Raw genomic sequence first — 27,600 nt, 5'->3', positions numbered from 1 at the left:
TCAGATCCTTTCAATTAAAGACTTCCTCCTCCTGCAGATCCCCTTGCAGACCCTCTGCACACTGTGTGGAGTGATGACCAGTGTGTGCACCCCCCCGGCACCCGCCCGCCGCCACACACAAACACAACATACAACAGCTGATTGTGTGTCAGTGGATGATATGCACTTAGAAGTATTGGTTCTCGGTCGTAGAAAGGTGAAGGAGAAGCAGAATTCTGCTGACGCACCTGTCCTGGACCGACCCTCCCACCTGCTCTCTGTCACTCCTGAGGGAAAGATCTCCGTCCTGTCCCAGTCCAGACCTCCAAGTCTCAGGAAAAATGGGCAATATGGCAACAGAGATTGTTGCCTTTCTCCTGACCATCTCGGGGTGGATCCTGGTGTCGTCCACCCTGCCTACAGACTACTGGAAGGTGTCTTCTGTGGACGGGACGGTCATCACCACTGCTACCTTCTGGTCCAACCTTTGGAAAACATGTGTGACTGATTCCACCGGTGTGTCCAACTGCAAGGACTTTCCTTCAATGCTGGCTCTGGATGGTGAGTTTTGAAATGACTGTTTTTACTGAGGTTGTTTGTAATTTCTATCTGAAGCACTGATGCCCAGTCTTGAACATTTGTTGTTTTTTGGATGAACATCCACCAGTGTAAACAAATGGATTTGGAACTTGATATTTCCTTTTCTGACTCTGGCTTCAGGCCACAAACAACCACAACATTTAAAGTTAAAGGCCACCTGGGGCATATTTCAGTGAATGAGCTGAGCTGGACTGATACAACCTCCTAATGGGTCTAAATGAGGCAATCTGAGAAAGTCATACAGTCATACAGAGGTCACTTGTTACGTCCCATTACTTTCTGGTAACAATAAGAGAAGGAATTAGCCTAATTCTAATGTCCTGAGGCAATCTGAGACATTCGTGCAGTTTCAGATTGACCACTACTTCTCTATTGTCACTTTCTGTTGAGAAAATAATACTTTATATGGGCACAAACTCATTTAAATTCCTGTCCTTTTCCTCCAAGCTCCAAAGTTTAAGCTGCACTTTCCAAAAGTAATGGTCAAAAAGGCATGTATAGTTTCATAATTTCATGTGCATTATGATCTAACATACATGTTTATCTTAGTCAGTAACATGTTTTAGATAAAAGAAAAATACATTGGGTTATGTTTTAATTTTCAGAACGTGACTGGCATTAAAGTGAGAGCAGGGTACAGTGTGTCAGACACAACATCATTCAACTCTATTCTACATTATAATATCATATACATTTAATACAAGCCAGTAACAGTTTTAGACCAGATTTGCTGTCATTTAGGATGGGAGAAATGTACAAGCATTTAAAAAAGTGGTAGGGCTGAGAAAATTTAGGCAAAAGTTTTCAGCAGGATTGATGAGTTATAGTACAGGGCTCGTAACTAACTTTTTCACAACCTTCCCAAAACTCACAAGGGTGAGCTCTAACATCTTAAACTAGGTTCTGATATGGATTAAACAAATAAAAGTAGATATAATGTACTAATTAGTGAAGTAGAGGGCTTTTTTTTACATTTAGACAAAGCCTGACTAGCTGTTTCCTCCTGTTTCCAGTCTGATTACTGAGCTGAGCTAACTGTAACTTTACAGTTAGTGCTCAGACATGAGAATGGACTGAGTCTACTCTAACTCTCAGATCAGCAAGGATGTTAAATCTTAAAAATTACAAAAATGGCTTGTACTTTTATCTCTTTAGGCCTCTAAAACTGAGCAAAATCCAGGACATGAGAAGATATTGCTTTATTTTTAGGGTCGATGAGCCAAAAGGGTTGGGAAACATTCATCTAAGCATCATTGCCTCCTCTCTGCCTCTGTCATGCAGCCTATATTCAGGTGTGCCGCGGTCTGATGATAGCCTCTGTATGTCTGGGTTTCTTTGGTGCCATCCTTGCACTGGTAGGAATGAAGTGCACGAAAATAGGAGGCTCAGATACCACCAAGGCTCGTCTGACCGTCCTCTCGGGCTTCCACTTCATTCTTAGCGGTAAATCTCTTGCCACTCATATTTGTCTCTGTCTGGATTTATGGGGAATGCAGCATTTGAGCTGCACTTTAGGAAGCTATCCAACTTTGGAATGAAAAATTCTTCAGCTCAATTACATTATCAGCTCTTTCTGCTGATTTCAGTCAGAACTTGAAGTAAAAATCCTCTTATTTCTCTCTGCAGGCCTCTGCTGCATGACTGCATGCTCCATATATGCTCACAGGATCACAACTGACTTCTTTGACCCTCTCTTTGTTGCCCAGAAGTAAGTATTCAGGATTAAAAGAAATTTGTTTGACAGTGGATTAAAGATGAGAGGAATTCCAGTCATAAATTTCTTTTCGCTTCAGGTTTGAGCTGGGCGCAGCTCTGTTCATTGGCTGGGCTGGATCTGTGCTGTGTATCCTTGGCGGACTTGTCTTCTGTCTCTCCCTGTCTGAAGGCTTCAGTTTCAGGCAAGTTGCTTGGTTTGTCTGACATGCTGGATGCTAAGAATGTGATCCCACATCTGTCATCAGCAACAAACCCTGAGAGCAAATCTGATTTGGAATGATTTGAGTTGATAACTCAATCAGGCAATTTAAATAATTACTGTAACTGCAATGAAAAGACGGTTACGTTCGAAAACATCCATTAATCTCTCTCAACATCTTGTCCCATATTTGCTGAATCTACAAGGCAAATTGTGCCAGAACACGGCTGATGATGGCTGAATGTTTCCTTTGTTACAGTCGAGTAATAAAGATCTTTTGAAAGTGAAAGTCACCTTGACTGAGGGGGACCTATAGGGAAGTGTTGCATCAGGCGAAAACCTTCTCTTTTACTGACATCCAGGGAACTAGTCTTGTGAGCAGTCAATCCTGCCTACCATAAGCCAATATGCTAAGAGAAACAACATATAAAGAATTATTTTGCAGGATCTGGCCTCTGGCCCATAGGTTATGTGGCTTCAAATGGTGTGATTGCTCTTCATTAGGGCATTCATACTTTAAATCACATCCTCTCAATTCTTTGTTCTGCTTCAGGCATAGAAAATGGCGACTGACGTATCTATTTTAGCCACACTAGTGGCTTGGCTTTAGAGATGTCAGTGTCAGTCAGTTGGTCCAGACTCAAATATCCCAACAACTATTGGATGACTCACCATCAAATTCAGTACAGACAACCATGATACTCACATGATGAATTCCAGCAACTTCCCTTTTCATCTAGTGTCGTCCGCAGTTCAATTGATTAATTTAATTTCTCCAAACCTATGGATTAGATATGCCTATATATCGTAAATATATATGTTTGATTGAGAAAATATTTAAACAGTTCATTTGATTTTCTCCCTCACGTTTTTTTTTACTTTGTCCCTGTAGTGACTTAAAGATTTCTCTGTATTTCTATGGCTTAAGGTGATTTCTCCCTCGCTGCAACCAACATAACTGCCGCTTTATGCAAATGTGTGAGCAATGATCAATATTCAAATGATCGTATTACATCATCTGGCGACTTTTAGCAACTTTTGGGACGAGTACCAGCTACTTTTATTGGGAAAAAAGGTGTGAACACTGCATCCACTGTGCTTATTAGTAAGTAAGTGTAAGTTTAAGTGTATAAGGGCATTTAGCAAAGTTTAGCATGCTAAGATAGTGTAGTTACATAAACATTATACCTGCTACACATCCGCATTTAAGCTTTGTTATTAGGGGCATGTTAGCATGCTTCTGGTAGCAATTAGTTGCCCCTAACCATAAGCATTGGTTGTAGACTTATTGTTTAATTGTGGATACAGCGAGAAGCTAGAAGTAGAGCTACAAGAAATAGAAAAGGGGAATCAGAATCAGTCAGAAACTAATAAATGCCTTTTTTATGTGATTGGTGTTGTCTAAGGTTCTGTAAAACAGTAATATCAGGCTATCTCGGCTCAACACTGAGTGTCTATGGGATCAAATAACATAATCCTGATTCCAGGCATCCAGGGATCAAAAACTAAGAAGTGAACTGAGGGGGAGCACTTTTTTCAAAGCTCTGTCTGAAGGGAGGCCCACAGTCTCAGACTTTGAAAACTCCTGACTCCTTCACACTAGAAAACATTTAAAGATTGCAGCCCTTCTTTAAAATCACATCTCTTCAATTCTTGTCTTACTGAAGTCAAGGGTGCTTGACTGAAATAGGGATCAAAACATACACAATGTTTTTTCAGGGCTTTTTTTTCTTATTGCAGAGCTGAATACTCCTACAGTGGAGCTGCATCATTTGTGACGACACGCAACAAACACAGCAAGACAGTCAACAACCTCCAGAAGGAACCAGGAGCTCCGTCGAGACAGTTTGGCAGAAATGCCTACGTGTGAAACTGGATTCTATCTTGTTGTTATGTGACTTGATTATGAAAATTATCATAATAGTTTGTGATCACCAGAAAACTGTACAAAACCAGTAAAAAGCTAAGGACAGCATTCACTGATAAACTTCTGTGCCTCAACTCTAGAAAATAATAGCTGGATACTGTAACGCAAGTGATGGTTTACATATTTTATCGATTTTCAGTGGATTTCTCCTCAAATCTGGCTGCTTTTTGGGGCATTCCTGTCAATGGTCTGAATGTAAAAGATATGCTTGTTCTTCTTTTAGGGCAGGAAATTTGATTTGGCACAAAACACTGGTCAAACTCTCCGGTCACCTTCAACAAGCTGGCCTCTGCTGCTTGTCTCACAAAGACTGGACACATATTAAATCGCCATTTTACAATTCTTGAGTCAAAGGCCAATTGGATGTCGATATTTAATGAAGTCTGCAATATATTTTAAAACATTTTTCTTGCATTTTAACATGCAAACTAGAGAGTGTCATTCAGATAACAGATACAACTCTTGTTTGAGTTTACTGCTAGAGCTTCTATTATATGAATATGATGGTTTTGTAAATTAAATCATTCTAAACATGATTTTTTGTATTTTTTCCACAAAAGGGAACATCATTTAAAGTAGTTATGTTTTAAAAGGGTTACAATTTCCAAATTGTTTTTTTTTAACACATTATACACATGCTGTTTTCGAAGCAACAAAATTATGTAAACGTGACAAATTATTATTTTAATAAAATAAACTAGATTACCTTTAAAGAACAGGATAGCTATGATAAAAATCCAGTTAATCTTTTCATGTTGTTTTATGGAGACAGAAGACACCTTGGGATGCAGACTGCATTTCTTAGTACTTCTTTTTCTTAATATTTCAAGCACAGAAATGGATAAAATGAAGGTCTTTCTAATTTTCTTGGCCCAGACAGATCTGACCTCCAAGGGTCACTGGGTCACATCTGACCCCAGAGATGGCTGTGCCGAGCTGGAAGCCTGACCGGAGGTTTTCCCTCCTATCAGCCATCCATCTCCACCTTGGAATTATTATCAATAGGAACCCCAGGCTATGTTACGCAAAACCTCTTGGCCCAGAGGTTGGATACCTGAACCAGCTGGCAGAGAGCGGTTGCTGCCCTGTGCTTTCCGGCGCCTCGCATCCGTAAACAAGTGTCAGGTGTCCTAGGCTCTGCACAATGCTCTCTGACATAATGGTGGTATTGTATTGTCTAATGCCTGCTTTACATATAAAGATGGTAAAACTGCAAATGAAGTGCATCAAACTCCTTCAGGCTCATACTTTTTAAATGAGTTTCTCTTGACAGAAAATTTCAAAATAAAGTGGAAATACTATTTCCACTTTATTCTCAAAATTTCACCTTTATATTTATAATGCAAAGTACAAACAAGTCTCCCTCCTCTGATTTGTTTTTGTCTGTCCCTCATACTGAACATTTTCAACATTTCGACTTTATACTTGAAATGCAAATTAAATAGAAAAATCTGTCCCTAATACTAATACTCATTGTATTTCTGTACCATTCTCTAATCTAAGTATCATATAGTTTAACATTCACAAAGAATTAAGTTTAACATTTTCATCATCTTAATTAGTTAGCATGACAGCATTCGCCACTTAGCGTTAAACACAAAGTACAGCTGAGGCTGATGGGAATGTCTTTAGTTTTATAAACAAAAGTATTGCACAAATTGAAACTTTGACCCCCAAAGTTAATTTATCTTGATGATGCATGTCTGCACCAGATTTCATGGCAATCCATCCAATATTTGTTGAGACATTTCACTCAAGGATCATCAAAGTCTTTGGAATACATAATCTGTGAACCGTGAATGTTTAAACTGATGATTCAAAGACATGTTGAGATGTTTCACTGGACAGCTGAAGAGTTGAACTTGTTATCAGCGCTCAAGTTAAAGTCAAGGGAACCAAAAAAATGAGTAGGAATCATCCTCTGGGTCCCGTGAATGTTAAATTTCTAAATTCTGCAACACAAAGTTCCTTTTTGTTGTTCTATTCTAGTCTTTGCTTTTAGTTTTATAAAACAAAGAACTGATGCTAATACACACATGCTTAACATCTCTGTGTATAGTGAACTGTTGATTTAATAAAATAGAAAAATGATAAATGCTTACCTTGTGTGTGAACTGTATAGTTTTACACCTTCAGGCCTCTAAATGTATGAAAATATACATGCTGAGGTTTTACAGGAAGACATTGCCTTATATTAAGAGGTCACAAGCATAAAAGGTTGGGAACCACTGACCTTTTTAACGACCTCTGATGGGAAAGTGGTCACTGCAGCAGCTGAGGGCACAGAGCCATGTTCCTCCACCCATTACTGCAATCACGCCACCAGAGAGCAGCATTAATACACATTTAATGCTTAAGAGATCTGAGGAAACCTCATAATAAATAACAGTTAAACAAATGCAACTAAACAACTGTTTAGAGACAACATAAGCAAAATATAACACCAACTTTAACTATTTTTTTTTTTGTTTTGCTGTTATGTTTTCTGGAGAACTTGATCAGCTCAGGTCATAAAGGCATTCTTTTCTTCATTTTTGTTCTTTTTTTAGCGCCATGCTAATTAAAGCTAATTAAATCCACCCTCACCAAACAAATTAAAGCTATACCCAGCGTGCCACCATTTCCAATATCTCCCTACCACTACCAATAACTTTTTCATAAGCCGAGAGGACTGAGAAACAAAGAGGAGCTCTTTCATCCCCACCGAACATTCATCACTCCCCCTGACTCTCATTACCTCAGATTTAACTCTAATTATAACGGCACAAAGACGTTCTGCTGTAATTATGAGACCCACAGCACAGTAAGGTCCTGGTAAAATTACTAATAACTAGCAGCTTAAAGCCTGAGGCAACGCTGAGTATGATGCCCAAGCAGCAGGGTTATTACATATTTGACAGAACATGTAAAGGTCAAATATCAAGTAATGTGTTATAAATTTGGATCTATTGTATACAATATATTCTAAACTTAATAAAAGGAGGATGTAATATGTGAATGCAAACTAAGAGATATCTGTAATTTATCATTTAATTTTAAGTGTTACAGATAATCAGTTTAAAGAGGCAGAAATATCAGTTTTATAACATCTTGTCTCTCTGCTTTAATTGTTCAGTTATCTATTATTAGACGCCACAAATGATGATTTATTTACTACTTATATAACTCCTCTCTTCTCTCTTTCTGAGGAAAATATTTTTGTTGACAAATCAAATCAAAACTGATCCAATCAAATTTGATTTGTACAGAACGTCATTTCAGTCAATATTGAATAAATAAACAAGTCTATGAGATAAATGTTGACTTCCTTGTTGATTTCCTAATGCCACGTTTATTTTGCAGCTCTTTTCATTTTCCATATTTTAAAAATTTGATTTAAAGCTCTCTCTTATAGGCCAACTCATTCTCCAAGTTTTTCAAATGGAAACTCCCAGCCATTTGCAGCATTTGATTTGCATTTTTATTGTTTTGAGATTTAAATAATTTATAAAACTATGAATTAAATGTAAGGACTGATGCTATAAACAAGTCTTTTAAACTGTGTCTGCATACAAGAGAGAGCAGTCTGATGGGGGCATGAAGTGGTAATTTGAGATAAATGCTTAGATGAGATCAGTCCAGACTCAGCTGTAGCTCATGGGAACCTGAGTGAATGTTGACTCTCACCCACATATAGTCCCTGAACACAACAGCACATCCCCCTGATTTGTACCTGTGATGCACACATCCCCTCATTTTTCTGAGAGCAGCTAAGGAGGAGGGCACGTCTACATCTGAATGTAAAGGAGACCTTCAGGATGTACACGTCGTTTGCATGAGTGTTGACTGTCGCTTGAAGACAAGACAAAAAAGAAAAGCATTTTACTTGTATTGCGGATGAATGTTCAAGGATTAAAAATATAAGCTAGACAAAAGATCATTTCACACCCTCAAGATGAAGATCCGTGTGGTCCAGATTTGGGGTTTCCTGATGACAGTTTTGGGCTGGATCTTCGTGGCCTGCACCATGGCCATGGAGGGCTGGAAGATCACCTCAATCGGGGGCATGGGGGGCTCCTCCATTATCAAAGTGGCCTGGTACTGGTCCAGCCTGTGGAGATCGTGTTTTACAGACTCCACTGCTGTCAGCAACTGTTACGACTACCCTATGCTCTGGTCTGTGGAGGGTATGTGACACATTTTCCACCCTATCTAACAAACACAGTGACATCCAGACTCTCATTAATGTCTGTTTGTGTCTTGCTGTGTGACTCCAGGCTCCATCCAGGTTGTGCGAGGCCTGCTGATGTCAGCGCTGTCCCTGGGCATGCTGGGGTTTGTGCTCAGTCTGTTGGGTATGGAGTGCACCTTCATTGGGGGTAAAGACCGGTCAAAGTACAAGAAGATCTACGCTGGAGGATGGTGCCACATAGTCAGCGGTAATTTCTAGTTTCAATAGGCAGACAGTTGGCAGATGTGTGTATAAGCTGTCTATTATCTGTCTGTGTGTTGTTACAGATTTTTTGGTAACTTGCTTTCATTTTTACTTGTTAGTTTTAATTGTTTTGGTCCCCAAATCATCCAAATACCTGCGAAACTAATGACGTTACTTATCAGCCTTAGGTGTACTTTGTGTTTAGTGCTAGCAAGCAAACATTAGCATGCTAACATCTAAACTAAGATGATGAACATGGTAAATGCAGGCCTACTTGCTAAACATCAGAATGTAAACATTGTCTTTGATGGAATTATAGGATTTTTAAGTCTTTTAAATTGAAAATTAAAACAAATATACATACAAATGCCATTACCTCTGAAAAAAGCTGAGTGTGTCATCTCGTCATTGAAGCACAGGGAATCAACTGATCGTCCTACTAGCTTGTTTGTTTACAGCAAACCTAGCTTCTAACTACATTTACCATTCAGATAAAAAAAAGACTATAAGAAAATAAAAGAAAAAATAATAGTGAAGAGTAAACTGCAATATATTCAATATTTTTTTAAGGAATTTGGAAATGGTAATAGAACTGAAATATCGTTTGCTGATTTGTTGCCCCTGAAAAGCCAAATATAATACTTAAATTGCTAAATTAAACTAATTAGGCTACAATAACCTGGCCTATTATATCTTGCTGCTATTTGTAGTCATCTGTGTGCATTTTTTTCTCGTCTCTGAACATGATTTCTCTTTAGGTGTGCTGTCCACAAGTGGGTACGCTGTGTATGCACAGTATGTCTCAGTAGAATACTTTAACCCTGACTTCGATGGACTGAAGTAAGTTAACAGGGTCAGATGTCAATGTTTAACCTGACAAGCATACAGTTTTAAATATTACTCTCACACTGTCTGTTGCAACACCAACAGGTATGACCTCGGCACCCCGCTGTTCCTCGGCTGGGTCGGCTCAGCTTTTCACGTGACTGGGGGATTTTTCTATCTGTGGTCGGTGTGTACGCCGCTCTGTGGAGGAGAGCACACGTGAGTTCAGACACATGTTGTAACATGTCTGGGGGAGTGAATAAATAACTTCCACTTCCTCTATAAATACCAGTGTCCCGTGTGTTCAAGTGGAATTACTCATTATCCAAAATGTATTGAGTAGCGTGCAGATGTTTGAATGTACACTCAGTCCCTCTCACCATGTAATATAACCCTATAACCATTTGTGTAAACAGAGGTCTGGTGTTTAAAAGCTTTCCTGAGGGGAAAAACTGCATGCCACTGTGGACCAAACACAGAGAGTAGAAATCTACCCCTGAGCACACTCCTACATTCAAGACATTATCTTCCACCTTTATACTTTTTCTACTACTCTGTAAACCTTTTTGGTGCATTAGGGGTCGTGGGTCTCATGGCATTTTTATCTCTACATTCCTGGCTTCGTGCCTGGATAAATGACATGATTACAACGGCCACAGCCACCATATGTAACAGAAAATTAATATCTGCTAGCTTTTTTAAATGAGAGGGGTTCAGCAGCCTTGTCATGTTTGATAATTATGTGCCTTCTCTCCAGGGTAATCGCCGTCAAGCCACTACCAGATCCTGAGCAAACCAAGTCCACCACAGCTCTGTCCACAGTGTCTGAGATCACCTCCAAGACCAAAGTGTCCTCGATTTCTGAGCTGTCGTCCAAGTCTGAGCGCTCCGACCTCTCGGGCATTTCCTCGAGATCGGAACGCACATTCAAATCTGGACGCACAGCCAAGTCAGGACGGTCGTCGAAGAGTGGGAAAACCACCAGGTCTGCAAGCTCTGGGGGCTCGACGTCAGGGTCAGGATCAAGGTCGGGGTCGGGGTCAGAGTCCGGCCTCTCTTCGAGGTCCAGCGTGTCGACTTTGTCAAGGACCAGCGGCAGCAGCCGGACAGTGTCGTCATTATCGGGCAGTTCAAGGAGTGAGACTACACCTTTTATCAAAAACTCTTATATTTGAATAAATTTGAGTCGTTATGTGAGGGATGAATGTTGATGAACGTGATGGACAGATGATCTGATACTTTTCTATTAAAATCATCAATCTGTGGTGAAAACCAATTTAGTAATGTGTGTTTTGTATTAATAAAAACATCTTTCTCGTTGAATTTATTTGTGTGTTTATCATCTATAATGTGCCAGAACTAGTGCTCTCACAAGACACAGTATATATTGATTCAACATAACGTTAAGCTAAGACACACATCCATTTCTAAAAGAGCTGTCAGCCTTTGTGTGGTCTTTAAGAAAGCAAATAAAGCTCCACCAGGCAGTCTGGTTGACAGTAAACAGTGTCTGCTTTGCTGTTTTTAAAACTTTCACACAAATAAAGGAGCAGCCGTTGTGAGAGGACTGCAGCTCTACAGCTTTAATCTAAACCAAAACTCTTGTGGCTTTTATTGTCTTGAATTACTGGTGGCCTACAACTTCACGACCTTCTTAATAATGTAAGAAGGTTTAAAGACCTTCACATCTGGCGTTATTGGCTCTGCTGTACAGCTGAATTTGAGTTATCTCACCATTAGACTGAAGGGATGTGGAGGAGACTGGCTCAGATCCTGGGCCTGCTGCTCTGTACACTGGGCTGGGGATTTGTGGGCTGCACCCTTGCTATGGACCACTGGAGGTGAGTAAACAAATAGAAAAGCCACCTGATGCACTTTAGGGAACTTAATGTTGTTTATAATAATAAGATAATTAATAAGAAATAATAAGAGATTTACATTTGCATGCAATAAATGTTAATTAATTTCTGGATGTTACAATCTCATTTTGCTGTTGCTGAATTTAAGCAAGACTAATTTCATTATCATGTGACAAATTTACAAAGCAAACTTATGTTTGTTGTTATACTGTATGGTGAATATCAAGCTACAACAAACACAAACAAACAGCTAATATGCCAACCAGCACTTCCAATTAAAGTCAGAATATCCTGGTCTCCGCTACTTCAATTTAGACTGTTCTGTTTAAATCTCTCTCTTGTGAGTCCCCTAACTGTATGGAGGCCCAATACTAAACAACTGGACTTCATAAATATGTGTTTGACATATAAATAGGTATAAAACTGTGGAATACAATATACAATTGAGTGCTAAAACTCAATTTAAACAGCTGTATTCATTATATGTATTTTCTCACTTGAGGGTGGCACAGCTGGGGGGTCAGGGGGGTTCCTCTGTAGTGGTGACAGCTTGGTACTGGTCCGACCTGTGGAAGGACTGTTATGAGGACTCCACTGCTCTGGTGAACTGTGTGGACTTCGGGGTGCTGTGGACAGTCAAATGTAGGTACACTCACAGATAATCACATCATTTCAGCAATAAATTAATAAATATATGATCTCGACATATGTTTTGTCTGCTGTCAGCGTACATTCAGGCAGTCAGGGGGCTCCTGCTGATCGGCCTGTGCCTCGGCCTGATCGGCACAGTGCTCACATTTTTTGGACTTGAGTGCACGCACATCGGTGGAGACCGGAGAAGTAACGACAGGATGTTAATAGCAGCCTCTGCTCTCCACCTGGTTGGCTGTGAGTTCAACATATTTGCATATATGAATCCTTCTCAGAACATCTACCCACTAGTTTGTCTTGTTTTTTTCCCCATGTGTCACCTGCTCTCCCTCATGCAGGCGCATCAGACGTGGCTGCTTATTGTTTATACATCAACAGAGTGGTTGCAGCTTTTTTACACAGCAAAGCAGATCCATCAAAACTGAGGTAATACTGTATGTGGCCTCTGAATAACCTTCATTAGCAGGTAGATGTGAGTAAATGTGAGACTGTAGGCAGTTTTAACTGTTCTCTCCTCCTCAGTTATGAAATTGGACCACCGCTGTACCTTGGCCTGGTGGGGGGTTTCCTCATTTTACTTGGCTGTACAGCTCAATGTGCAACTGTGTGCAGAGTTTACCATCCAGAGAGGTTTGTTAAGATACCATTTTAACTTCATATATGAAGATTTGAAACTATATGAGTTGCTATTTTCAAGAGAAATGTGTAAATTTATCAAATACTCACTATTGTTTACTGTTACTGTTGTTTCTGACTGGATAAAACACTCTCCCTGCAGCAGACATCCTGTGGTTCCCTTTATCTGTGAAAAAGGAGAAGAAAAAGAAGTCTTAAGAGGACAAAGACACATCTGTAGACCGTCAAAAATGTCAAAAGACTCCAGATACGCCTTTCCCTGCAAGATGGATTCTGTTGTCACTGTGTAACACTGAACAGATTCATTTTATTTATCCAGAATGGGATGCAACACATAATCAGGATGCATCATGATTTCAGAAATACTGAGTTCAAATTCATCCAGCAAAACAAACAACAACCAAAAACGTTCCGTAAAACCCTGTTAATTTATATTCGTAAGTTATATTTTCTGTAGATTTTATCTACCTACATTATGTTTTAATTGCCATTTAAGTCAGACTTCAAGGAACATTATTAATAACAATAAACCTTTACAGCATAAAACAAGTCACATTTAAAGATACTGACTTTAAACAATATCTGAATACGCCCTATAAACACCATGTGTAATCTATCTTGGGGATGGGCGATAACAGTTGAAACATTTAGCACAGTAAAATGTTTCATTTCAATCGATATGATTATTGATTTTTAATGTACAATAAATTTAATGTTAGCACAATGAAATGAATTTTCACAAATAAAAACAAATATTGCTATTGATCAAGTGACTTTGTTAATATTTCTTTGTCTGTGAGTGACAAACTGAAGTAAAATAAATACATTTGTGCACATTGTCTTATTTGGTGTAGTCACACTGGTTTATGGTCATTTCTGTATTTTGTCACCTTCACCAAATGAGCCACCTCAGTTTGTGACAAAGGCGAAACATAACCACTACACTCTACATTTTGGTTTTTAATGAGGTCTGAAATGATAGAAAAGGTGTTTTCATTGTTCTCAACAATGAGAAAACAAAACAAAACATAAGAAATAGTGATCCAGCAAGACGTCATCCTTCACCATTTCTGCCTGAGTGCTGGGAACGAGAAGGATGCTTACTGGGCAAAACCATCTCAAAGATAAGACGAGTCAGAGGCCAAACATCAACAGTTCCATAGACAGAGAGCTCAGTCCAGTTTCCCACAGTGAGAAGTTGTTCAAACCTGAACATTACTCTCTACATTTAACAGATTTTGACAGTTTTAGCACTCACTCACCATGAAGTACAGGACGGTGGTGATGTACATGGAGATCGGCTGCTTCGTGTCCTGCCTGTGTGGTTGGATCCTGGTGTGCTCCACTCTTCCCACAGAGTACTGGACCTTCTCTGAGGTGGGCAGCATCGTGCTGACCACCTCCAACTACTACTCCAACCTGTGGAAGGACTGCATCTCAGACACCACGGGGGTGTCCGACTGCAAGGATTATCCCTCCATGCTGGCCCTGCCTGGTAGGAAACTCAAGATATCTAAATTCCTCATTTTGTCCATTTATCTTAGAAAACTTTATGCATTTCAGTTTCACCTGTTTTCTTCCAGTCTTCCTACATGCCTGCAGAGCGCTCGCCGTCTGTGCCGTCATCACTGGCTTCTTTGGAGGCGTCCTCACACTCGTTGGGATGAAATGCACTAAAATAGGTGGATCAGACATCGCCAACGCCAGGGTGACCTTTGCAGGTGGTTTAACCTACCTAGTATCAGGTAAATAAAATTTTTTTTCAAGACTATTAACCTTGTGTGGATGTTATACACTGCTTAATGTAAGGTGCATGTTCTGTTAGGATTCTGTGGCATGATCACCTACTCATGGTGGGCCAACAAGGTCATAACAGAATTCTTGGATCCACATTTCAGGGCACAGAAGTGAGTATTTTTCAAGCAGTATGACTATTTTTTACAAGTTCAATTTAAGTAAGATTTAAAAATAAGGATAAAAAACACAAACTATAACTCTTGTTGTACCTCAATACTCGCTATTCAGATATGAACTTGGAGCTGCAATTTTCATTGGCTGGGGAGGCTCCATCCTTCTCATCTCTGGAGGTACAGTGCTGACTTACTTCTCTGGAAAAGAAGGCCTACCATCAAGGTAAATATAAAACCATCAACATTTATCTTAAACCTATAATATGTAACATTTTTATTCATCAAAATGTAAGAACGCAAGATATATTTCACATGTTCCGTTGAGTTGTGAACTAACATGATCCCAAATATTTTAATATTCAAACCTATGGAATACCATTTTAGTCGACATTAAATAAATAAATACAGCTACTAAATAAATCCTAAAAAAATAAATAAATGTGGCAATAAAAATACAAATAAATGTAAATATAAATATATGAATGTGGTTCAATAAATAAATTCTCATTTATACATTTATTGCCATACTTATTTATGTTTGTTTATTTATTTAATGTTGACTAAAATGGCATTCCATTCAAAAAGAGAAATTTGAAATTTTACATAAGTCTGTTATTATTATTTAATGTGAGAGACAGCTAGCCGCAGAAATTACATACTGTGCCTTTAAACACTTGTATTGCCTTTATTTTCTATATTCATGACCTGTACTGTGGACCATATCAAAGCCAAAAAAACTGAAAAACTTTTTATTTTCTTAACTATCTATGTCAAACTATGTAAACAGTCCTTCGAAAGGGCCACGAAGACCAGCCACTTATGCCACCGCCCGCACCCGACGGACCTACATGCTGCCAGCTTCGTCGTCCAGAGTGACTCTGGTGCCGCCGTTGTTTTATGAAGGCAGGAAGAGCCGAGCAACCAGAGCAACGACGAAGACCGGTCGGACCTTCAGCAGAGACAGCTTCGTCTGAGCCAGAGTCAAACTCTAAACAGACAAAGTGACTTAAGAGATTTAAAGGAATCGTTTGACATTTTGGGAAACCTGCTAATTTTATTTCTTGCAGAAAATGTGATGAGAAGATCAATATCAATCCATATATGAAGCTCAAAGGTCCAGGATAACAGAGGATGCAGGCAGCATCAGAGCATGTCACACAACTTTGTTTACAAATCTGTTCAAAATTAAAACTTGTCTCACAAATATTCTCCAGTTCTCCATACTTTATCCAACTCACCAAATGTTTTTGGCCGTTCTGCCTTCATCAGGTTGGTGTATAAAGCTCTATCGATCAGTCTTATGACTTATTGATTGATTGTATACTAAACATCATTATCTACTATATTTATTATTAGGGGATATGAGAGAAATATAAATAAATACCCAACATATAAAATCACATCCAACTTTTTAGGACCAATCAATGTGGAAATAGGTTGAAGATTTTTCAACACAAAGCAACACCGTCTGTCTTCCTGTAATTATATTTTTCAAAATAAAACATACAAAAATCTCGTCAGTCGCTTTTTAAATCACAATTTTCATTTTCATTGAAACAGACTCATATTAACTATTTTAATGTGAAATTTGGTGGATCTGTACCAAACATATTATCTTACATCTGATGAAATAGATAAGACAAGATAAAAATATGAACTGGTTGTTTCCATGAACTTTTTTTAACCTGTATGTGGGTAGGTTTGTTTAGTTGTCAATAAGCTTTTGAACAATACTCTTATCTTTTCAGGTTTTTTAATTTTTAATTGTTTTTGCTGAATATCTTTAAAGGGCGGTTTTAATGCTTTCAGAAACTACATCTATTAGGTTTCTGTTCAAAACAGGTCCATGCTTTGTTTTCTTTCATGTTTTTGTGGCTTCATTTTTAGATGTTTGTACATCCTTTGCACCTGAACTTCTTCTGAATCTCCAGAAGATGGCACTCTAAATCAGACAATCAAATAAATGGTATTGTTATTTTATATAATTAGTGTCTCTGATGAGCTTTAGGTCACATGACAGATCCACAGTCAACCTCAGATACCACCCTGATGAAGGCAAGACAGTTGATAAAGTTAAATCATGGTTTACTAGAGAGGAGCTGTACAGAGATATGCTCAGGTCAGGTGTACCTGTAGATATAAATGCATTTAAAATAGAACAGACTGCATTTCTCTCAACGGCAGCACCCTGTGAGCACCGCCAGCCCTCTGCACAAGAGATCATATTCAATGAGGCCAACGCTGTCAGGACAGGAAGCCATCACAGCTGTTGCTTCCAATAAAAACCCAGTTCCTAGTGTTACAAATCAGTTTCATGTCTAAGTTACTCTGTGAGAACGAAGCACTGACATTGATTTCATGTCTGCTGACCCACAGCACGACTGATGACAGGCTGTGATAATCAATGAGTCACAACTGGAAGTGGTGGGCAGTGATGAGAGAAGTACTCAAATAAAATACAATGCTTATGTAAATGTAACAAAACTATAAACACTATTAAATTATAATTATTTAGGTAATGTTTTGTAACTAGACTTTAATTTAAGTTGAAATGATGACATATGGGAGTCTCTAGTTGTTTTATATTGTTTCATAATGTATTTTGAAATCAATGTCAAAAATGTTTTCCCATTAATCCTGAATTTTGTACGGCCTTTCAAACAGACCTTTATGCTTCAGAAAAAAGCAAGCAAACAAACAAATGTATGCCTTTGCAGACTTTTCACACCAGTATGATTTTCAACATAACTTGATATCTTTATCAAGTCATGCATGGTTGGAAGTGTGAATGAACCAAAGCTTGGAAGTGTGAAGAAAACAGAAAAGAAGAAAACAATAATGTGACAAATTTGTTGTAAAAGAAAGAAGAAAAAAACAAACCTTGATGACATGTTCCTAGACAATTTTCAGCTTTGTAATCCGCAAAGAAATCTTTTATTACTTCTTGTATAAATATTTTTCTATACAAAATCACATCTCATTTGACACATAAAAGATATTATAAAATTTGATGTACAAAATTTTACACAAGCTACATAAGGTATCTCATTTGGAGTGTGTGGTGATTATATCTCATTGGAAATACAAAACAGAATCTATTTAAAACACTGAAAAAGGTCTAAGGCAAGCAAAGAATTGGCACAAGGTGTGAGGTGAGAATCTTGTTTATCTCTAACAGATATAGAAAAAAGAATCCTTTGTTAAGTATTGCTCTCTCTGTATTATAGCTTCCATGTAATAACAGTATAAAATATGGCTATTTGGCATGGACTGCAGGTGTCACAGGAGTTGCCTGAGGTCTTTGTGTCTGTGCTTAGCGCAGAGCTACCTGATCAGCTGTAGTGTTTATTGCTAATGTCCTCAGAGTCGCTGATGTCACTGAGGGAACACAGGCTGCTTTTCAGGGTGCTCCCTGTTCCAGCTTCGGTCAGACCTGCCAGGCACAAGATAAAAGCAGTGGTGTTTACTGTAAACAGTCTAAAATACAGCTCAGACCATCATTATTGCACCTTATTATAAAACCATATTTCTCCTCTAATGTATCCTGAAAAAACTGACCTGATTTGGGACCCTTTCCTGTGGAGGTTCCCCAGACGCTGGTGCTGGGTGAGTCCAGGCTCTTCCTCAGTGGTCCAGAGCTGTGCACTGGTTTAGACATTTCCTGTCTGTCCTCTAAGGAGGAGACCACCCACTCACTGCTCTCCTCTAAATCTGTATACTGCGACCACAGACACAAAAATTGTTCAAAGATTCTACCATCCAGCACGACTTGATTTTTACTACATATTTATATCATGCTAGCAACATTTTACACCAAAGTTCTGCACTGAGGTCCCATCGGAGTGAGTCTCACCGTGAGTTCCTGGACCTCGTCCTTCCTCTCTGGTATGACGCTGATGCCCCCTGCTGGTTTCTTTACTGCTCTGCCTGCAAACTGCTTCTCCATTTTTCGTGCCAGGTCGTTGATTTTGTTTTCTAAAAAGACACAGACAAATCATAAAAAAAGGATTAATTAGATTTTTCAGATTTTTTTTTAAAGTCAAGACAGTGTTTTTGTAGTTTGGAATACAATACTACACCATAATGAGACATCAATAGCACCTTGGAGGAATTAAGTACACCCTAAACGAATAATAAATTGTATTTAAACATAGATGAACAGTTTCAGTAGTAGCTTAGCGGTTACTTTTCCCTATCATTCAATTAGCCTTTTCTTATATTCAAACAAAATGTGATACGGGTCTCCCAGCTGTCATTAAAAGAGGTCACAGAGCCTCTGGTTCCTATCAAAGCCATTATATTTTCTAGTGACCTTGTGATTTCTGCTGTTCATCTTGAAGTAAAAAATACTCTGCCTGACACTGTGTGTTTTTTTTTTTTATAAAGTAGGTGTGTTTCCAATTTAAACTCAACATAAAGATTGCATGCTGCTGAACGGGTTAGCTCTGAAGTTAGCAACATCCTTGACCTCGGCTCACTTGAGGTGGAGTTTGTAGAATGGACAGCTTACCTTTACCTTTTACGTTCTTCTTCTCCACGTTGCCGTTCTGGTCTTTGTGACTCTGGAGTTGCCTTGGGTCGATCTCCTGCAGCTCACTCACCTCCGACCAATCATCCTCTTCTTCATCGCTCTCCATCTTTGTGACAACTGTCTTGGTCACACTACCCATAGACCCCCTGGTCTGCTGAGAGTTGGTGGAGGATGAGTGTCGGGTCGGACCCTGCCTGGCCTGGACCGGACTGGCTTTGCCCGCTCTGATTTGGACTGGGGTCGCCTGGTTTAGTCTGGACTGTGGCGATTTCCCCCTCTGCAGTTTTTGGGGCTGTTCTTCCTCCATATCTGAGTCCTCTTCTTCAGATTCCTCATCTGAACTAAAAGGAGGGGTCCTGAAGAATCACAGAAACTAATTTTTACTAAATCATTCTACTATTATTCTTCTGTACAGCACGATACTGAGCCTGCATGTCAGTCATCATAAGAGGTGTCACAGGAATCTTTGTTACTATGACAACAGCTATCAGAAGTGACAGGTGGGAGGTGTAAATTTTAAGTTCTATCTTAACTTGTGTGGTGAAAGCTCACATGCAGCAGCTCTTATCACTGTTGTTGCAACTCTGCCAAATAATCTGACATTTATGGAGATCTAAAAATAAGACAGTTTTTCATATATTTAGTGTTTTCTTTACTTGGGTGTGACGCTCCTCAGTGCACTCTTGGTGCTAGGTGTAGAGGTCTTGGGTTGGGCTGTGGTCTTGGTCCTTGGAGCCGGCTGGGGGGTTTTGGGCTGTTTGACTGCAGGTCCTGACATCACCTGGGTCGCTCTGGAGGGCAGACTACTGGATCGAGGCCGGATCTGCAACACTGCATACAGACAAATACAGGTAATGTAAACACAGTCAGCGGATCAGTCCCTGATGGTGTGTCACAGCTTATGTCAGCTTATGTGGCATCAAACCAGCTCTCACAGATTACACTGACGGTGTTGGATGCACACACAGTCAAAACCAATTACAAGCTGCTAATGCAATAGAAGCTCTAAGGACAAAGTAGTACAGAGTGGTTACTGCTGGTCTGTGAGCAATAAGAGAACTTAGAAAGATGATCTCATGTGGTAAGAGGCTTTCTGATGACTCACCTTGAACTGACTGTCTGGATCTGGCCTGTAACTCGGGAGCAGGGTCGCTGCCTCTCCTCTGACCGCCCAGCTTCTGCTCCACGGTGCTGGCTATCTCCTCCCGCTGGTGCCAGTAGTCAGGCGCCCCCTTTGCAAAGTTCTCCCGCTTTGACTGCACCTTGGCCAGGACAGTAGCAAACTCTTTGTTCTTCAGGCCGCTCTGGTCCTGTAAGGGGTTGAGGAAAGTATGAGCAATGGTTACAAAATAAAATCACATTTAAGCTTGTTTTCTTTCAGACTGTATTTTGTACAGAGCTTCTTAAGTTTCCCAAATCTGACCTAACACTGTGAACTTACAGGCTTGATTCCCAGGGTCTCCAGCTTCATGATAACACTCTGCTCGATATCTGGCCGCATATCTTTCTTGATGCTGGTGTTCCTTTTCAGAACACTGGAGGTCACCCTCTGCTTCTTCTCCGGTGCAGGCTCAGGTTTCTTCTCCACTGTCCTCCTCTCAGAGTAGCTGCTTGAGTCTGTCAAAGAAATCTAACTTAGTCAACCATTTATGGACAGTAAGACTCCAATCACAGGCAGCAGAGGCAAAAAGGAGAAACAAATGAGCATGCATTGACTAATTTTCACAACAAGCTCCATGCCAAAGATTCAGTAGAGGATGTGACTGCAGTGTGGCAGGCAGAAGAGGAGAATGTCTTCAGGTTTATTTGCCACAAACAAGGCGACAAGATGATGGATGGATGTAATGACCAGCAATGCTCATATGGCAGGCATGTGGTAGGCTTTTTGGTACGACAGTCATGCCTTTCATGTCATTATGGACTAAGATGATCTCAGTCCCAATAGACTTAAAGAAAAGACTGCCCACAACAGACTGATGCATCCATGCAGACAGCATGCAGTCGACCGTGTTGTTTTTACTGTCTATTTTACCTTTCTCCTCTTCTGACAGCTCCTGAATAGGATCCAGCCTAGGAGCACAGACTGGCTCCTCTAATTGGAGAGCACATGATGTCATTGGAAGTGAGATAAAATGTGTGTTAAAAGACGAGGAGGAGGGGGACAGTTGTACTAATGTGGTGACAGCACTGCTTTATTAAGAGCTTGTTCTCTGAAACAGCGTCATGTAACATGTTCATGCACAAAAGCACATGCTCAACCTCTCTGGTAGTGTCGTTCTCATTTTCTAACTTACCAAGTACAACTCTCTTTGGTTTAGGCTCTGGAGCTGGTGCACTGACAATGACTAAAAAACAGACAACACAATGAATGCATAACAATTGTACATACAATTTCCCTCAGGGAAACATTTCTGATAAAAAAAAACAAACTGAAAAGGTATCAATACCTGGCACTTCAACTACTTGAGTGGGTGGATTTGAGGAAATATTCCTGATCTGTAAGAGGAAAAAAATAATAACTTGTTATATGTTACGGTCATGCATAACTAAGACTTATTTTCATGGTTAAATAAACTTTAAATTAAACCCCATTTCTGATACTATTTTAATCTACATTTTTATTGTGTATATATTCTGTGATTAACTCTCTATATCGTCTTTTTTATTTGGAGTGGTGGGGTCCACCATTCCAGGCCTAGATTCAAACCACATACACACAAGGGATACAAAGAAAACAATCCAGAAGCACTAGCTGCTCTTTAGTTGTATTTCTGACAAAGCAGAATTCTGGGACCTGTAGTATAATAACTGCACTTGTAGTTGACATGAATAATTACAGGAGTTGGCATTAAACCAGAATTAAAATGTGACAATCTTTACTATAAATGCAGCTATTAATGAGAGTTTTCACCCATTTAAAGGCTGGCTATAGCTCCTGTCAAATGTACAGTATCATCATGTCTCATTACAACACAATCTGAGCCCATGTAGCAAATACAGGATATCCTGAACAAGGGTTGACCCTCCGCCTCACTTCCTCTCTTGACATAATCACACCGGGCTGTGATGGCTGTGTGAATACAGTGAATCAGTGCAAACCTGCTCCCTCTGAGCCCTGATGGTTTGCTCCTTCTCCTGCAGCCTCCTCCCCATCTCCTGCTGCAGCCTCTGGCTGCGCTCCTGCTGCTCCGACACAGTCGACTGCATTCTGCTCAGCTTGGTCAGCAACTGGAAGACGACAGGAAGGGGTTGCATTTTCAGGCTCTCAGTTTTCCAAACAAAAACTTGTTAAATATTTCACTTACAGTTGCTTTAATGACATGATAATTATGGCAAATACCACAACATACCTGATTCTTTTCAGACTCGTGTTCAGCCTTTAAGTCCTGCAGCCTGGATTCCCACTTTTTATCCTAAAAGAGGAGTTTTTTATAGTCAAGATAATTGACTAGATAGATAATTCACTTCTAGGTTTTAAAATAATATCTGTCCTCTACACTTACCTGTTTCTTCATTTGTTGTTCCAGTTTTTGGATGGCTTGTATCTGTATCTCTTTGTAGTTGTCCAGATCTCTGTCTGGCTGCGACTGAACAGGACTGGCTGATTTTTCATGCTTGGCTGTGTGATTCTGATTTGCTTCCTGCGAATGAAAATATGTGTGAAATAGTAAAAGATGGTATGAGTAAAAAAAGATCCCGATGATTAAATGAATGTAAAGAAACACTATTAAGGAGCTGCTGAAGGGAATATCGGAGTATCTTTTTCGTACATTGAGAGCCTGAATATTTCTGCTGTAAAGAAATTCCATCTCCCTCCGGATGCCGTCCCTGCTGTCTTCTATCTTTCTGTCCATGCGCGCCATCTCTTCAGCCTTAAAACGGTCCATTTCTCTTAGCAGATTTTGATGCATGAACTGCTGCTCTTTTTCCTGGAATCACAAGAGGAATGAAAGGAGCTCAGTCATAACTAAACCAAAAAGGACTGACATAAAGGTGCAAACTTTTTTGACGCATGCTTTTTTTTTATGTGACAAATAAAACATCAAATCCTCACATTTGAGTAGCTAAAGCCAGAGTAAATAACTAAAAACTGTGTCCTATAAATTTGCAGTCAATCATCTAATCATTGAATTGACTTAAGCTCTGTCACAATGGTCTGCTTTTCCTACCTGAGCTGTTTTGGCCAGCAAGTCCTGTTGCTGCTGAACAATTTGCTCCTTCAGACTGCTTATCTCCAGTTTGAGGCTTTCGATCTCAGATTTCTTCTCACTGTCTGAACGCAACTCTAGAGGGAAGCAAAACAAGAAGAAAAACAAGATACTGTTTGTAACAATTATTGTATTTCACCTGCAAATACATCTTCACAAGACTTGTATTGTTTAATGCATCTTCCTATTTGGTAATTTATCTGACCCCTCCTTCTAGTTTAAGTATTATCATACTCTGTCCCTCCTCTAAACTGCTCAGCAAACCTTTACTGGCTGACTGGTTGACTTACGGATCTCATACTCATCAGGATGGCGGCGCTGCATGTGATTCTGGAGAAAGGTGGAATTGAGGAAGGACTTTTCACAGTGCATACACTAAAAGAAACAAACAAAAGACAGTCATTAATCTATCACCTGCCTTTTTTTGACAAAGAAAGCAATAAATGTGGCGACATTCCTTCTTTGAGGGAAAACTGAAAGAACAGCTTAGATGACCTGAAGTATCAGTAAGGATCTGGTCAGAACATGATAATGATTCACACTTAACTTGGCGTCATACAGTATTTTCATAACATTATATAGTATTTACAATATATTTTTACACTTCACTCTCTACCAACTGGTTCACAAATCAAACAAAAAACAAACCCAAGTTCACGTTGTATTGTGCGCATTTGTTTCTGAATTTGATTATGTTCTCTGTATTTGCATTTTCTTTTTTCAATGTTTTGATGAACTTAACTTGAAAAATTGAATTAACATTCAAAGAGTAGGAGCTGTTCTTTGTTTTTTGTTGTCATAGATCAGAGCTATCATTCAGCTTTGCTCGCTACGTCTTGATTTGCTCCCTGCTGCAGGCATCACCACACTCTCTAACCCCTAACAACTATGATATATACTACGCACACACATCACACGCTACATTTAACTCGACCGCTCATTGTGCCTGTGACTTCATTCAGTGTTAAACCTGCTGCTACTGATATCTTGTCACACCATATGGCAGCATAGATTCAAAGGCAGACACATAACACAGAGAGGTGTGCCACAACAATGAGGAAAGTCTAAGTGATGTAATTATGTTAGGGTTTAGACTAACTGTGGAAACTGAGAGGGAAATTAAATTAGTCTTTAAAGACAGTCCTGTGTGTTAATTTGGTAGAAATACACATTACTTGTGGCCAGCAACAAACACCAAAAGTCCTCAGAGGACACAAACACATGTCCTCTCTATCAATTATTGAGCCACCTCTGTTAGCTGAGCTCCTAGTGCACACCTAGCAACCACATGCTGTCATGACACACTATATTTGTTGCCTTAGCAACTGCTTGGCCAGGTCAGCGGCAGCCTTTTACACTTGAAGAAAAGAGGGAGATTTTTTTATTTGTGCTATAAATAACCTAATAGTACGACTGCTACGATTCCTGAAAGAGACTAAATATCTAAATATTTACAGGAAAATGGATCTAACAGATAAACAAGCGGGATGTAATGCACACAAATGTCTTCAACAACACCAAAAAGGACAAAATGCTCTACAAGGCCATGTATAAATGAGAGCAGGAGAGGTGGGAGTCAGTCATCTTGATTAGTGCTCTTGTCACCCTTTTGTAAGTAGATTAAAAAAAAAACTAATTGCCACCAAATGATACCATCTGTTCTGCAGCTCTCAATCCTTTTCTTCCAGTCTGAAATAAAGCTTATTATAATCATACCAAAACAATACAGCCAAAGCACGTATTTACAGAACAGAACAACCGTTTTTAGAACCAGTATTTAGTCAAAACCTTTTCTCTGCTCCCTCCAATGCACAAAGCCAGAGCTGTGAATAGATCTGGGGAACAATGACAGACTGGGGGCCCTGAGGAGGAGGAGCGAAGGGGGGTGGGGGTGATGGAGCGAGCTGTCTGCTTGCCATACATATGTGTAAAATGCAAATGGTAACCGATCCCCCCTAGGGAGTGAGCGTTTAGCGTGTCAGCAGTACCTTCTGGCTGCTGATGATTCGCGGCGCGAGCAGTGACTGCTGGGTGCGAATAACCTTCTTCCTCTGCTTGAGCTCGGCAGTCAGCGCTTTCACCTTCTCCTCCTGCTTCTTCTGCTGGGCCAGCAGCTGCTCACGCTCCCTGCCGGCCGCCGCTAGCCTCTCCTCCGCCGCACGCAGGTTGAGGGTAAGGAACTCCTGGCAGTGGAGGAGCCACTCCACTGTGAGCTGGGACAGCCGCAGGACCTTGACTAGAGCTGGGTCCACGGGGCTCTGGCACCGCTGACACCTCTCCCCATCCAAGCTGCAGAAGGTCACAGTGCTGATGTGCTCCTGCAGAGTGTCTACATCCAGCTGGCTCACCACCATGTCAATGTCCACGGCATTGATCCGCCGCCAGTCCACGCTCTCCCGTCGTGGACGGAACTTGAAAGGGAGGATGGCGGAGGCTCCGCTGGATGGAGTCATGCCTGGTACTGGTGCAGAGTGGCCGTTTACCGAGTGCTGGCTGAGTGGGGAATTCAGGAGGGATGGGATCCCTGCTGATGAGTGGGTCCCCTGGGTGTCACTGGAGTAAGGGTAGTAGACTCCGTCGTGAAATGGCTGAAACAAAGAGCAAAGGGAGATTTATGCAAACCTAAACAATTCACAGGAGCATCACAATCACAGGAGGAGAGGGTGAAAGAGAAAAAAACAGACTCTATGGCGAGGTAAAGCAGCGGAGCACAGATTCCACCACTGCAGATTCAATCTACATCTACCTATAAAAACGCTGTCTGTGTCCTGACGCAGCCGTGCTCTCCTTACCATCTTCGACTGATTTTGCCTTTTCGGGGAGAAAGAGATCGAAGAGCCGTCGTTCCTCCGCGGTTCCGCCCCCTTTGCACTGCAGGCAGCTCAACGCGACAACGTTACCATGGAGACACGGACGGCGAGGAGCGTCCCTGGGGAGAGAAATGTTATCAAAACACTGCGGGCAATCAGCAAATGTTTCCCCACAGTGCGAGGGAGACGAGCTGTGTCCTGCGAGAAAGACAGCGACACATTTTAAAGCCTTTACAGGTTTAAAAACCTTCCCTCACTCGACTTGACTTCAGCAACAAAAATCAACTTAACTCACCTGCATGTAAGCACGAAGAGGTGTAACAGTTAAAATGGTTTCCTTGCTAACAGCCACTAATCTGTTGGCATCCCGTTACTGAAACAATCATTTCATGTTCGGGCAGGCTTTTTTAAATCTCCTTGCTTGACCTCAACCTAAACAATAACACACATGCTTGAACTTGTCTGAGCCGGAGTAACGTTGGAAGAACAAATTATAAAAGCTTTTCACGACTCACTGCGTCTGAAATTCATCGCAAGTTACTAGCTTATGATAGCTCGCGCACGTATTTCAAACCTAACGGACACTTTTTAGGCAACGCGTTGCCCAAGACTTTAAACAGCCTAAGACATCATTTAACATCACCACCAGGTATAACTTTTAAAATGCGGAGCTATATGTCGCACAACGGCATTAAAACAACTTACCGGACGGTTTGACTCAGTATTTCATGAGGTTTAGAAAAGTTTTCAGACGACGGGACCCCAGGCGATTTGAGGGTGACGTAGCTGCTGGTCTCCACATTCCTAAATCCCTGCTCAGAAAAAAAGAACAGACCGCCATTAAGTTGCCCACCGTCAGCACGGGAACTTCCTGGGAATACCTTCAAAATAAAACATTAATGACAACAGCTGATAGACGACAAAGTACATTTAAGGGGCATCTTTTCAGGTGGGGCTAATTTAACTCTCTGACAAACGTGGTTAAATCTGCTACATTTAGATGTGAAATATTTATAAACAGTACAATATACTTTAGCTAGGTTTTGTCACTACATGGGCTCTTGACTAAATAACAATCTATATTTTATTGTCATTTTTTTTTACTTGTGCTTCTTGATTTGTAGTACTTGCTTTTATCTTTATATCTTTCCAAAACACAAAAGCAAATTCCTCATATGTGTAAACATACTTGACAATGCACCTTATTTTGATTAAAAAATATTTTACAGTTTAGTTCTAAAGATATTTTTCAAATCTGTAATATGTAACTTATACTGCAGATATATATATTTTTTTATTTTTCGTTATTCAAAAGAAAAACTTGGAACAAAAATC

General features: G+C 40.1%; 5 protein-coding genes across 7 annotated transcripts; 4 read left to right on the top strand and 1 right to left on the bottom strand.

The window, feature by feature from the left end:
• The first annotated feature begins 240 nt into the window (after positions 1–240).
• On the top strand, positions 241–4,957 carry cldn10a (claudin 10a). The gene is made up of 5 exons (XM_084713533.1): positions 241–540; positions 1,861–2,022; positions 2,206–2,287; positions 2,373–2,477; positions 4,235–4,957. The coding sequence occupies exons 1-5, from the start codon at positions 321–323 to the stop codon at positions 4,362–4,364; spliced, it is 699 nt and encodes a 232-aa protein (XP_084569659.1). The 5' UTR covers positions 241–320; the 3' UTR covers positions 4,365–4,957.
• A 3,227-nt stretch (positions 4,958–8,184) lies between these two features.
• On the top strand, positions 8,185–10,988 carry cldn10e (claudin 10e). Its single transcript, XM_084713712.1, has 5 exons — positions 8,185–8,587; positions 8,678–8,839; positions 9,594–9,675; positions 9,766–9,879; positions 10,418–10,988. The coding sequence occupies exons 1-5, from the start codon at positions 8,356–8,358 to the stop codon at positions 10,833–10,835; spliced, it is 1,008 nt and encodes a 335-aa protein (XP_084569838.1). The 5' UTR covers positions 8,185–8,355; the 3' UTR covers positions 10,836–10,988.
• A 227-nt stretch (positions 10,989–11,215) lies between these two features.
• LOC146304748 (claudin-10-like) lies at positions 11,216–13,295 on the top strand. The gene is made up of 6 exons (XM_084713509.1): positions 11,216–11,501; positions 12,022–12,161; positions 12,246–12,407; positions 12,509–12,596; positions 12,693–12,800; positions 12,949–13,295. The coding sequence occupies exons 1-6, from the start codon at positions 11,410–11,412 to the stop codon at positions 13,094–13,096; spliced, it is 738 nt and encodes a 245-aa protein (XP_084569635.1). The 5' UTR covers positions 11,216–11,409; the 3' UTR covers positions 13,097–13,295.
• A 288-nt stretch (positions 13,296–13,583) lies between these two features.
• On the top strand, positions 13,584–15,922 carry cldn10d (claudin 10d). The gene is made up of 5 exons (XM_084713510.1): positions 13,584–14,301; positions 14,390–14,551; positions 14,632–14,713; positions 14,832–14,939; positions 15,504–15,922. Exons 1-5 carry the CDS (start codon positions 14,070–14,072, stop codon positions 15,688–15,690), a joined length of 771 nt encoding a protein of 256 aa, XP_084569636.1. The 5' UTR covers positions 13,584–14,069; the 3' UTR covers positions 15,691–15,922.
• Positions 15,923–17,616: 1,694 nt separating this feature from the next.
• On the bottom strand, positions 17,617–27,109 carry dzip1 (DAZ interacting zinc finger protein 1). 3 transcript variants are annotated; one of them, XM_084713841.1, is made up of 18 exons: positions 26,971–27,109; positions 26,202–26,384; positions 25,444–26,043; positions 23,746–23,830; positions 23,417–23,532; positions 23,018–23,176; positions 22,751–22,888; positions 22,598–22,660; positions 22,347–22,475; positions 21,695–21,743; positions 21,542–21,592; positions 20,689–20,864; positions 20,353–20,557; positions 19,904–20,078; positions 19,227–19,603; positions 18,570–18,691; positions 18,275–18,434; positions 17,617–18,149 (listed from the first exon to the last, which is right to left on the bottom strand). In XM_084713841.1, the coding sequence occupies exons 3-18, from the start codon at positions 25,906–25,908 to the stop codon at positions 18,049–18,051; spliced, it is 2,571 nt and encodes an 856-aa protein (XP_084569967.1). In that variant the 5' UTR covers positions 25,909–26,043; positions 26,202–26,384; positions 26,971–27,109; the 3' UTR covers positions 17,617–18,048. The 3 variants fall into 3 exon arrangements, with proteins under 3 accessions (XP_084569967.1, XP_084569965.1, XP_084569966.1); XM_084713839.1 differs by having other exon boundaries at positions 26,248–26,384; XM_084713840.1 differs by having other exon boundaries at positions 19,233–19,603; positions 26,248–26,384.
• Positions 27,110–27,600: the final 491 nt, after the last annotated feature.

Source organism: Lutjanus erythropterus, chromosome 24 (assembly GCF_056507025.1).
Source record: "Lutjanus erythropterus isolate fLutEry1 chromosome 24, fLutEry1.hap2, whole genome shotgun sequence".
In the NCBI taxonomy this organism is placed as follows: Eukaryota; Metazoa; Chordata; class Actinopteri; order Lutjaniformes; family Lutjanidae; genus Lutjanus; species Lutjanus erythropterus.
Note: the sequence above shows the minus strand (reverse complement) of the source record. Positions and strands in the feature narration are given on the sequence as shown.